This window comes from Dipodomys ordii, unplaced genomic scaffold (assembly GCF_000151885.1).
Source record: "Dipodomys ordii isolate 6190 unplaced genomic scaffold, Dord_2.0 Scaffold11, whole genome shotgun sequence".
NCBI classification, from domain to species: domain Eukaryota; kingdom Metazoa; phylum Chordata; class Mammalia; order Rodentia; family Heteromyidae; genus Dipodomys; species Dipodomys ordii.
The window spans coordinates 20310489-20323942 of NW_012267227.1; the positions used below are offsets into that span (position 1 = coordinate 20310489).

Genomic DNA, 13454 nt, shown 5'->3' on the forward strand with positions numbered 1-13454 from the left:
TTAAGCTTTCTGATGGTAAATTGGAGATAAGGGTCTCCAGAACTTTTTTGCCCAGGCTGGTTTTGAACCAGGATCCTAAAATCTCAAGTCAGCTGAGTAGCTAGGATTATAGCTGTGAGCCAGTGGTGCCCAGCTTAATCTTTGCTTTTTAACCCACCCTTACTTTATGAACATACTTGAATTTACTTTTTCTTCAGCTCATTAGTGAGCATTCTGGACAGAGGCACCGTCTCTATGTGGCCATGCTGGACATACGGCTGGATCTTCTCAATTGTACCTGTATGGATAATAGTTTATTGTTCCCTTCCTATGATAAGTTCTTTATCAACTGTGCTTTCTGGATGATCTTCTGTCTGTTATCTCTTTCTAAGATGGAGATTAAAACTGGTGTCTTATGTATTTTATGTATTTGTGCCATTACTTAATTTAAAAGATGCTGATTCTGGAGAAATATTGTCCTTAAATAGAAATTGAACTTCTTAAGCTATGTAAAGGAAATATCTAGCTTCTTAGATATGTAAGATATTTAAGTTAGATATCCGACTTGTTATATATGTAAGTGTGAATTTGGAAATTCTAAATGGAATTCTGAGTAGCTTTTCCATGTTAAGCAATCTCTAGTTACTTAAATTTTAAGAAAAAGAATAATATTTTCCTGAAGCTGAGGATCATATTAAATATTAAAATGTGTAGATGTGGATTATATTTGCAGGAAATTACTTTGCTTCAGTTGTGACTTCTTAGATGGGATATGCTCATTTATAATTTTCAGAACATGATGCAGAGCCATATATGGTTTTCTTTGTATTTTTTTCTTTATCTTCAGGAAAAAGAAGACGTAGAGGGGATATCAGTAGGAGCCATACTTTCTGATTATCAGCGTGTTCGAGTAGAAAATGTGTAAGAAAAAATGGATTCCTACTATATTTTACAAGTATGTGTATCTATGTGTAATGAATTTGAGCGAGAAGCTGGGAGTCTAGCTGAGTGATAGATCATGTGCTGAGCGTGCGGGCAGCCCTGGGTTCTACCCTTCACACCACAGAGGTAAGTGGAGGAGTGAAACCAGCTGTCCAGGTCACAGGGAGGCATGTCATACATGTCCAGCGCCGTAAAGGACACATACTTACGGAAGTGATCCGTCCTGGTCTCAATGTTTCCTGTCGTTTTGCCACACATAGAAGAAAGAGTCTTTTTACTTATATGACTTCTATTTTGCTGATCTTGGGGCTTGAGCTCCGTGCCTTGAGCTCTCTCTTACCTTCTTTTGTTGCTTGTCAAGTCTGGTGTTCTGCCACTTGAGCCACACCTTCACTTCCACTTTTTCTTATGTGGTGTTAGTAATCATCTCAAGTCCAAACATGCTAAACAGTGTCACTACCACTGTACTGTATCCTCAGTAACTTCAGCAAAGATTTTTAATAGATAACTATGATCTTTAATTTTTTTCCTTTGATTTAATAAACCCTGGTAATTTCTAATACTTCATGATTATCATTTAAATCAGAATCTACTAGAAAAAATAGAATAATATCTTAAGTAAAAATTTCTTACTAAATAGACTTCGCCTCTTTGATCCATCAATTTAATTCTTGATCAACAACATTCATAAGATTGAAATACTTAAATGTTAAGCCATTCTACTTAAAAAATAGACCATTGTTCCCCTCAAAACCCTATGACCTTTTCAAGGTATGCACTAGTAAAACATTTCAGTTTGTACCTGCAGGTACCGAAACACTTTGTTACACTGATGTATTTAAAATTCATAAAGTTAAATGGTAATACTATTTAATGTTCATTTAGCAAAGCAAAACTTAAATGAACTTATTTGTATGAATAAAGTACTGTACAGTAAGTGGCAATGACGCACAACCCTACTTGTAATTCTGAGACCTGATGGGCTGCAGTTTGAAGCCAGCCCAAGCCAAAAAGTCCATGAGACTCATCGCTAATTAACCAGCCAAAAGCAAGGTTGGAATGTAGCTCAAGCGATAGAGCACTAGCTATGAGCCAGCAACCTGAGCCAGCACAAGGCTTCTGAGTTAAAGCCCTGATATCAGCCAGACAAAACAAACACAAATACAATAACAATAACTACTTGATATTAACAGTTCCAGTCATGTCATTCATGTTGTCATGAAGGACTGGCTTTCATTCACTTTTACAGCTGAAGAGTATCACATGGTGTTTGTGTATCATGCTTTCTCATCTGTCCATCCGTTGATGGACACTTGGGTCATTTCTGTTTCTCAGGTACTTTGAACAGTGTTACAGTGAACACAGGAGTACAGCCAGCTCTTCAGCATTCTGGTTTCACTTCCTTTGGAAAAGATCCATACAGAAACCGGTAGCATGGTATATGCCAATGGCCAATTATCAAGAATGCAATCTCATTACAAGTAAACTTCATTACAAGTGAACCTTTAGGAATAAATATAAAGATGAAAACTCTCTACAGTGGAAATTATAAAACATTGAGGAGATACATTTCATGAATTTAAACTGAAGAGACAGAGTGCCACTGGAGGAGTTTGAACAGAGGAGTCTCATGATCTATGTTTTAAAAGAATCGCCTTGTCCTCTGTGAGTGCCACTGGAGGTGTTTGAACAGAGGAGTCTCATGATCTATGTTTTAAAAGAATCGCCTTGTCCTCTGTACTGAAAGCAAATTTTTAAAAGGCAAGGGTGGACGCATGGTGAGAAATTAGGCTGCTGCCTCAAGGGACATTGGTAGCCTTCAACCTGGCTGTCAGCAGTGGCACTAGCAAGGATTAGCATTTTCTGTGGAATGTAAAACATCAAGAGCAAATCATGGATCTGGGCACTTGTAGCTCACACCTGTAGCCCTAACTACTCAGGAGGCAGAGATCTGAGAATATTGTTTGAAGCCATCCTAAGCAGGAAAGTCTGTGACACTTATCTCCAATAACATTATAGAAAAAGCCGGGAAGTGACACCATGGCTCAAGTGGTAGAGCCTCGCCTTGAGCACAAAGCAGCTGGAGGATCAGGAGCAGCTCTCAGGCCCTGAATTCCAGCACCAAGACCAGAACTTTAAAAAAAAAAAAAAAAAAGCAAATCAGAGCTTCATTTTCTTATTTTGTTTAATCTTATCAAGAACTTCCTGTTCAGTGTCTGAGCTAAATGAGCTAGGACACTGAGGACAAGAACATACAGTCTGCTTGACTTGTTAAAAGTACTGTAGCTAGCTTGTAGACTAACATTTCAAACCCAGATTCGTCTTGACTTTAAAACCTACACTCTTTCTACTGTACTTAAAATACAAAGTCTCTAGTACAGTATGTTAGGTGCTCACTTAATTGCATTTGTTCCTCAGAATCAAATTCTCACAAAAAGTTTTAAAGTTATGGGGCTGGGAAGGTGGCTCAGTGGTAGAGCGCTTGCCTTGCATGCCTGAGGCTCTGGGTTCGATTCCTTAGCACCACATAAGCAAAAAGAAAAAAAGCCAGAAGTGGAGCTGTGGCTCAAATGGTAGAGCACTAGCCTTGAACTGAAGAGCTGAGGGACAGCGCCCAGGCCCAGAGTTCAAGCCCCATGACCAGACCCCCAAAAAAAAAAAGTTTTAAAGTTAGTAGATAAAATTAGCTCATAGTGTACAGGTGTTACAATACGTGGTCATTATGAAATATGTATTTTTCTAATTATTTTTCAGTTTAGGTACCCATGGAACTTGCTATAATTATGCAAGACATGCTTTTAAAGCATTTTAACTGCTAAAATCTTTGAAAGAAGTGTTATGTTTAAAATCCAATGTGATTGCTATGGATCTAAGTATGGAACACTTAAGGTATGATCTGATTTTTTTTTCCCTTATACCTGATAGATGCAAAAGGCTAAGTCTTCAGCCTTTGGCTTACCTTTGGCAGAGGAACCAGGAGGACTTGCTCAGAGAGATGATCGAATCTGATATTCAAGCCGTGATCATCAAAGTGGCAGCTTTGGGTGTGTATCCAGACTTCCAAGAGGGCTCTTCCCTCATTCCTGTAGGAGAATGCTTAGTTTACTTACGAGAATGATGATTTATTATATGAGTGTGGAGTCACAGTTGGGAAAATTCAGCACACATCTTGTATAAAAAAGACAGTCTTAAAATGGGTTTCAGAATATTGATTAATACACTCTGACCTTCTCTTTTTGAATATATAACTGGCACTAAAAACCCCTCCAGCACCCTCCCCAGTAAAGGGAATGCGTCCTTATCTTGGGAATGATTTGTTTAGCAAGATGTATTTAGTTGATAGAGAGAGAGAGAGTATGATATGAGAAAAAGCATAAAACTATTACTAGAAAATTGTATGCTTCCTGCAAGATTTATTTGCAAAGCAACTGAGTTGTTCTTTGGAAACAACTCAGCGGTTCAAGGGTGAGTTAAAGGACCACAAAAGGAACAAGACTCCAGGAGTCTGCTGGTAAGGTTTCTAGGACTGGGAGGTAGGAATAAAGTGACTACGAAGGAAGCAAGTACAGGAATACGTGTCTTTCCATTTCATGGAACTTTTTTTTTTCATTTTGCCTGATGTGTTGTCTTAAAGTGTTACCAATTTACTAAATACAAAATATCAATCTCATCAAATTTAGCAATGCCCGTTCTTTGTTTTGTTCCTTACTCTTTCCCCCCCCCCCTCACATTTGACCATCACTCTGCTGCATGGCGAGGTTGGCAGGTGAGGGGGACGAGGTTGTGAAACTCTAGCATCACACCTTACACTTAGGACTACCACAAAGATCCATGGTGCAGCAAACAGAAAGGCTTTAAATGGCACGCTTAATTTTGTCTGTTTAGGCTTTACCCTAAACACAGCCAAGTATCCTGAGAGTCTTTATCTCTAACCCTGTAATACCTACCAAATAGAAGTACTTACAAGGCTGTTGTGTTTACTGGCCCTGTGGGTTTCCAATACATGCATTGAGCCACAAAGTCTAATTACAGGAAAAAAAGTGTGTGTCAAAATAGGTAGTAAATGGAAATGAGAGGAATTGTAAGAGATAGAAAGGGACTTTCAAGTGAATTACATTTCTGTGGAGGGACATAATCATGTGACCTCCATGTTAGAGCCTCTGAGCTAGAGAATAATAATCTTAGGTCTCTCTCACAGGTCTGATGCTAACCTGAGCTGGTGTTTTACTTAAAAAAAAAAAGATGGTACTGTTTTCTGCAGAGAAGGTAAATTAATAATGTACAAACTTATCCATAAAGATTCATGGGTATAATAAAGTGGTATGGTGCCTCTGAGTGATTTAACTGTAGTGGGTAGTGTGTGGTCCACTGCAGTTCAGTTCTTACCACTCTGGTCATTTTCCTGATGAGTTCATTACTATTAGTGAATCGTAACTAGATAAAGATGAATAATACTTGTTTTGCATTCTTTCTGGGCATAAATTAGAACAGTGTGTTGCTACACATCTACCTAGATACAATGTAAAACAGATTTCTGCTATCTGCCACGGCTTGATCGCCTTCAAATATAGAATACATGAACGTGAGTGGAATTAATTTAAGGGCCTTAGAAGACCACCCTTGAGGGAGATGGATCTGAATGTGATATAATGAATAGAAAGTACTGCTACTGAGAACTGCTCTCTGGAATATGACACACCCAAACACAGCTGTATTTGGTATCATATGCCAAAGGAGAATCTTTAACTCTAGATTTTTATGAGTGCAAATCATTTTTTAAAATCATTTTCTTCAATCACTTTTGCTAATATCCACGTTGTGATTTGATCAGTTTTCCCTTCTGCCTCAATTTCTGTAGGGATATTTGGTACTAGACTTTAGGAGGCTGGGAGGTAGAAAGGAAAAGTAACTACATCAGGAAAAAAATATATGTTCTTTTTTAAAAAAAAATTATTTATTGTTATTTTAAAGATGGTATGTATAGAGTGGTTACAATTAGCTAAGTCAGATAAAAAATACATTTCTTTTTGAACAATGTCCCCTCTTCCCTCACTCTCTCCCAATTTTTCCCTCCTGTCCCCACCCACAAGTTGTATAGTTCATTTTCGATATAGTGTCTAGTGAGTATCACTTCTGCATTTGGTCACCCTTTGTCCCTCCATTTCTGTCCCCTTCCCTTACCCTCTCCAAGACAGATAAATGAACAAACAAGACAAAAGGAAACAAAAACAGCAGTGAAGGAAGGGAAAAAAACCTCTTGTTTCCTTTTCCTGGAGTTCATTTCGATAAATGTTATTTTATATGACCATATGCACATAGGTATCGTGCCTTTGTGTACCTGTCCTAAGAACATCCTTCTTTGGTCTCACTCTGTATAGTTTATCATGTCCCATCTAGTGTGTTTACTTGTAAATATATAGGCACATTCTAGTTGCCACAATTGAGGGAAACCATGCAACCTACGTTTCTTTGGGTCCATATTCTTGAAAGAAGAAATAAACACTAGAGGGAGCCCTCTTTAAGGAGACTGGTGGGAATTAACAAAGCTTAAATGACTCCTTTAGACAGTGGGAGGTCCTGTCAGTCAGCAGGGCAGGAAGGAGCTGAAAGTGCCCGTCACTATGAAAGGTGCCATGAGAGCTAGAAGCCACGCTAAAGATGCCCACTAAGGAGAACACAGTAGTTAGCCTTTCACTAATGGCCTCAAGGATCGTGGATGGAACGTTTATTTGTGCTCCTCATCAAACATGCATCAAAATTCTACAGCTAAGGGAGAAACATTATGTTGTCCTGGAGGAAATACAGCATAGTACCATCTAGAACCCAGTGGCTGTTAAAACCTGTACTGTGATACCTAGCACACAGCCAGGTCCTTGAGCCAAATGAAGTCCGGAATTCTCAGTGATCTCTGGTCAGTGCACCAGATGCTGTAAATATGGAAGTGCTTAAGAAAAATTGTGTGTGGTGGGGGAAATAGACTGCCGCTGTAATTCCAATTAATCTTATATGCTGATCTGGGTCAAAGTCTATACAAGATGGCATGGGGGTCCTGGAGAGCTATTTTTATCTCCTGAAGACTGACTGCATAGTGATACGTGCAGTCCTAAAATAAGAGGTGGGAAGAGTCAGAATGACAGTGTTTACTCACCGCGCGAAGGCCATGGTAATACTGTGTTCTGCTCCAGGGAACTTGTGCTGGCATTCAGCATACTAATAGATACAGATAAAAAGTTGACAATGCTGAAATAATCTGAGATTACTGCCACTACCACTGTGATTTCTAAGAATAGCTGAGAATCTTTGTTTATACTTTCTGAATTTTATCTTGTTAGTTTTTTCCCCCCCTTCCATGCACTATCTGGTCCTTTCCCTTCCTGGAATGCTAACAATGTGTTCCCTTTGGTTCAACAGCTCCTGCCTCCCCACTATTACCGTAAGGCCCCTTCTCCACTTTCCATCTGTGATCACTTAGTTCCTTTCTGGTAGAATGTGTATGCTCTAAGAGTCTGAAAAACCTCGTATCTAGAAGGGTAGCAGATGGTTACAGGAAATCCCACCGCAGCATCCACAGGATCTAGAATACTCCTCTTTAAGACTGTAAATCAGAACTGTGTTCTGTGGAGTACTTCCTGCTTTTCCAGGTTAAAACATCATACAACTTTCATATACTTCTATCCTTTCTCTTTAACCAGAGGACTCTTGCCATAATTTTGTTTATCCTTTGCTAGAAAAGTTTAAGCTTTACTTAACAACATATATTTAACAGATAAATGCCATTTTTTTTATCTTTTCAATTCATGTACAAACTAACAAGGTTAAACTTGCGCTAAGATTCAGGCCTACACTAAACAATTAAATGATTTCCTTTTGGTCTTCCCATGGAGACCAGGCTTAGTTCACTTTTCTGTCCACAATGTTCAGCTCCTGTGTTTTTTGTTTTGTTTTGTTTTGTTTTGGGGCCGGTCGTGGGGCCTGAACTCTGGGCCTGGGCGCTGTCCCTCAGCTCTTCAGCTCAAGTCTAACACTCTACCACTTGAGCCACAGCGCCACTTCCGGCTTTTTTTTTTTTTTGCTTATGTGGTGCTGAGGATTTGAACCCAGGGCCTCAGGCATGCAAGGCTAGCACTCTACCACTTGAGCCACAGCGCCACTTCCGGCTTTTTTTTTTTTTGCTTATGTGGTGCTGAGGATTTGAACCCAGGGCCTCAGGCATGCAAGGCAAGCACTCTACCACTGAGCCACCTTCCCAGCCCCTCAGCTCCTGTGTTTTGATTTTGTAGTTCTAGCTCATTAAAATTACATAACAATATAACATTTATGATGACATAGCATTACTAAAGTATCATTGGTACATTTTGTTCATTACAGAAATCCTTTTACGTTGGTTTCTGTTGAATTCGTGGATGTGATTAATTTACTTGAAGTTTTTCATATACACATCTCTTGTGTAAAGACAACAGGCTCTGTGTGTATAAGGGTGTATCTGTAAAGAATGTATAAAATAGGGGGGGAGGCTGGGAAGGGATGGGAAGGGTAAACCAAAGGAGGAGGCTGCAATGCTTGGCAAGAAATGTATGCATTATCCTGCCCATGCAATTGTAACCCCTCTGTACAGTATGTTCACAAATAAAATTTTAAAAAAGGCAACAAATCAAGTAAACAATAAAAACAATAACAACAACAACAACAAAAAAAAGAATGTATAAAATAGAAGACAACTATTTCACCTAAACAAACGGAACTAATATGATGTTAATAAACCAATATCAACATGCAAGAAAATGTGATTGGCATATGACATTATTTCTTTATCCAATCACTTTTACTCTTCTGAAGAATTATTTCAATGAATACTTAAACTTGATGCTGATTAAATTTGTTGATGACACAAAAGTTAATGGACTCACTGATACTTTTAATAATAGAGTCCTAATACTAAATCATATCAAATGGCTAAAACTAGGAACTGTATCTTTCCAGGTAAAATTTAATGCTTGTAATATATATGTGGCACATAATGTATGTACATATTTACACATATATTTATAACTGTTACATATTACTTATAGTAATATGTGATATTTATTATATATCATCTAGAGCAAATATATGTAATACAAGATAAAATGTAATAAATGTATATTTATAATATAAAATATGGTACAATAATGTGGTATATAATATGCATATGCGTATGTACATATGTTAATATGTGAACATGTGTGGATTATATGTATATAATACAAACATAATAAGATATTATATATGTATGTATGTACATATTATAGGTATATTATAGGCACTAGCGCTTGCAGGGGGGGGTACGCACATGTGCATGCTTGTATTTGCACCAGTCCTGGGGCTTAAACTCAGAGCCTGGGTGCTGTTACTGAGCTTTTTTGTTAAAGACTAGTGTGCTACCACTTCAATGATAGCTCCAATACTGGCCTTTTTATGGTTAATTTAAGGTAAGAGTCTCAAGGATTTTCCTACCACACTAGGTTTGAACCACAGTCCTCATACCTCAGTCTTCTGAGTAGTTAAGAGTACAGGAGTAAGCCACTATTGCTTGTATAGCCCTTGATTTTTAAGGAAATCTTATCCTTAATTTGTGTAAGCAAGTGGTGATTTCTGCCAAAGAAGCTAAGTAGATCTGAAAGGCTACATAGCAAGTTAATAAGGAATATTGTGTTGTAATATGCACTTGTATAGTAATTTAGGGGAAAAAAATCATCATAAAAACAATTGTGGAATGTATTTATAGGGGAAAAAACCTCACAGAGTAAAAAAAAAAGCAATATATTAATAACTCATACCTCCAGTAAGTGTTAATATAGTAAAGCTAAAATGTCAATAATTTACAGTGTTTTATCATATTTCCTACCATGAACAGACATTACTTTTTCACAAAGGGGAAACAATAACAAGAAAAGAGACCACAGACACAAGTAAATGTCAGGGAGAGGAGGGTGGCCACATCAGTGAAAGGGTAGCAGTGGCGCCGTGGGACGCCACGTGAGGAGATACTCAGCCTCCCTCAGGGGCAGACAGAAGGCTGGAGAGGAGGCCAGGAGAGTGTGGATCTATATTGCTGTCTCCAGTGTTGAAAGCAGCTCTCTGCTGCTCTTTGTGGCTTCAGAGGACAAGTCTAAGAGCAAGAATTGCACAGTGGCTCCTGTGGTTTTGTCTAGGGACTTTCTAACACTTGGAGCTGTGGTGTAATTGTTATAAGCAGAGAACTCTGTGCTCTTTGTGTGGGCTGCTGTGGCATAGCCCTTGCTCCCTCTAGAATATGTTCCTTACAAACAAGGCCTCGCTAAAGCTACCAGCACAACTACGTTCATTGCAGCACTATTTACCATAGCTAAGATTGGGAACCAATCCAGATTCCCATCAGTAGATGATGGATCAAGAAAACATGGCGTATATACATACAATGGAATTCTATGCCTCCATCAGAAAGAATGACATCATCCCCATTTGTAAGGAAATGGAAAGACTTGGAAAAAATCATATTAAGTGAAGTAAGCCAGACCCTAAGAAACATAGGTTCCGTGGTTTCCCTCATTTGCAATAATTAGTATGTCTACAATAGTCCTAGTCTAGGATAGTCCTAGTATATGATAGTCCTAGTATATAGGATCACAATTGCTCAATAGCTATGTACGTATGACCATATAAAATAATGTTAATTGAAATGAATTCCAAGATATGGAAACAAGGTGTTTTGTTGTTGTTGTTATTGTTGTTTTTAATGTACTTTGTGAAGTTATTTTTTCTTTCATTTTTTCCCCCTTTGGTTTATCCCCTGTTGTCACTGTTTTTGATTTTGGTACCCTGTGTCTTGTATATATGTTTTTCTGATTTGGAGAAAGGAAGGTGAATAACAAAATGGTGAGACAAAGGACAAAGGGTGAACCATTGTAGGGGTGATATGCACAAGACACTGTGTTGGAAATGAACTTTACAACTTGTAGAGGAGGGAGTCGGTGGGGGAGGGAGAAGGGGGAGAAAAAACGAGAGGGGGTAACAGTGTTTGACGAATGTACTCATTACCCTACTTATGCAACTGTAACTCCTCTGTACATCGCCTTTACATTAAAATAAAATTTTCAAAAGAGAACATATTCCCTTGGGATGAGACAGAAGAGGTTATCAGAGGTTGTAGAATAGGGCTAACTACATACTGCGTAGAGAAAAATTCCATCCTTTCTAATTTTCTAATTTTCTCTGGCTCCACTCTTCAATAAAGACTTGGTTCCATTGGATAATTTCAGAAGACACTGGCTGTGAAGGTGGTATCCCAGAAACATTTTTAAAAGTAGTTTAATCAAGGGAAAGCATATATTGCTATAAAGCATATATTGTTCAGAAGTGAATCCATAACAATCAGCTTTATTAAATTGTTACTATAGTTTTTATTACTATCTGATACACACTAATAAGAAACTTAAGATCCAGTTGCAGCTCTCAGATTCTGTAAAATTTTGTTAGATGCTCACTTTTATTGCCTGCTGATCTATTCCTTCCTTGCTATTGCTATGAGTCTTATCTATAGTAAAATGCACTTTTACTTAATGTGAAGGCAATCTTTCCATCTACTCTTCTATGCTACTAGCATACCATATGTACAGATATGTTTGTGATATATATGTATATTATATCACCATTAGTTTAACATTAAGAAACACATAGTCCAGTGTTAAGGAAGAAAAGAGAAATTGTCCCTGAAACTTTGTTTTCATTATCTAGCAAGTTTTACAGTTAATGACAGAAGTTTCTCTTGTGGCCTCTCCTCTGAAGATTGTGTTTATTTATTTTCCCCAACAGTCTCATGTGACCTTGTTAAAAGCTTCATGTAATTCCCAGATAAATTACATTTACTGGTTTACTTCTGTCTAGTATTTTATTGGCATTTCCAGATAAGTTTAATAGGATGGAGAGAAACAGTGTTCTCTTTATGGACTCAGTGGGCGACTTGACCTAGCAGGTCAGCCTCATTCCAAGGCTGAAGGAAGGTATTTTTAATTAGACTCTGTCAGTTTCTCCATTATAAACAAGAGATCCTCCAGTCTATAATTCTACAAGTCTTAATGTTATTTATTGTTTTCTTTTCTAAAGAAGAGGTCCGTATTAGCAAAAACATGCTTTAGCAATGGTTGGTAATTTTCTGACACATTACATATCATCATCTTTAGCTCAACCATTTCACACTTTATTTCCTTCAGGAACTCTCAGTTGAATACCATCTGGCTGTGGTGATTTATTGCTGTAGAATCTCTCAAGTTGCTCTATTATTTCCTCGTGGGAGATTGCTCTCTGCTCCTGCCCCACTGGTTTTGCTCAGAAAGTGCCCTTGGAATAGTCCTTTCCCCACTCTTCTGCTCAGTAAAGGTCGATGAAGAACAAAACTGAACTGAGCTAACTCCCCTGCTGCTCTTCCTCTTCTGCCTTCCTGTCAGAGGTCCAGATTCTTACCTAGCTTCCTCAGCCCTTGCTTTTTTGTCTTTTTATTTTTCAGATACACAGTAGTTTCCCTGACATATATTTTGGCAACTAAATTTTGTACATGTCATAAGATATTCTAGATACTATCAGTGTTTTCATAAATGTCTCTATGGAATTGTTTCCAGATAATTTTGAGTGTGTCTGTGGATTTTCTTTTTTTTAATGTCAGGTAGTGTTACAGTACCTATATCCCTTCTAGCGCGTGTCCATATCGCTGTATGGAGCAGCCAAATTGTTTTTATATTCTGCTTTCCTCTTAAGAGTCTGCTAACCAGACAGATGCTTAATGGATACTGTAAAGTCTCACCTTAGGTTAACATTGGAGATACCCTTACTAATTAGAACATGTGCTTTAATTGTACGGTATTTCCAATTGCTTAGTTCTACTCCTACACATTCTCACCTGTGGTAGTTTCTATACATTTCCTTAATCTGATTCCTCTCTCATAACTGCCCCGATAAGTTAAGATAAAGCATTGCTAATTACTACTTCCACACATGGTGCTCTTCTGTCACTCATTTGAGTAATAATGGATATAATTAAAACCATTCATTGTAATAGCCCTCCTAGAAAAGAATGCTGAACAGTAAAGGTTAAAGGAGGTCTGTTATTCTTTCATATTCTCTAACTAACAATTTTTATATCAGCTTTCTTCAAATGATTATTTTGTTTAAAAAGATAACTTAGTATGCTTTCAAGTATAGTTAATTGTGATTTAAATGTATTTTATCTTCCTTTAAAGCAATTTAGCACAGAAATGTTAAACTTATAACTCAAGAAATAGAACATCAGAAGTTGAGAGTTTTAAAACTTCAGAAACAAAATCAAGGATTAAATATAAAATTCTGAGTATGTTTGATAAAATCATTCCTTTAATTTTAAATACAAATACTAGCAGTCACAGAGCTAGACCGAGTAGAGTCCCCAGTTCTCAGTGTGTGGAATGAGTACAGTGGTGGAGAGGAGAAAAATGCCCTCTGTTGCTCTCAAATCTCTTCTTCCACACTGATTTTTTTTTTTTTTT

General features: G+C 37.7%; 1 protein-coding gene across 1 annotated transcript in view; it reads left to right on the plus strand.

Moving 5' to 3' along the window:
- The window catches only part of Dph6 (diphthamine biosynthesis 6), an 80948-nt gene that overhangs the window by 53854 nt on the left and 13640 nt on the right, over positions 1-13454 (plus strand). The window contains exons 4-5 of the mRNA XM_013010283.1: positions 827-900; positions 3847-3965. Coding sequence (XP_012865737.1) covers positions 827-900; positions 3847-3965 — 193 coding nt within the window. The remainder of the gene's footprint in view (positions 1-826; positions 901-3846; positions 3966-13454) is intronic.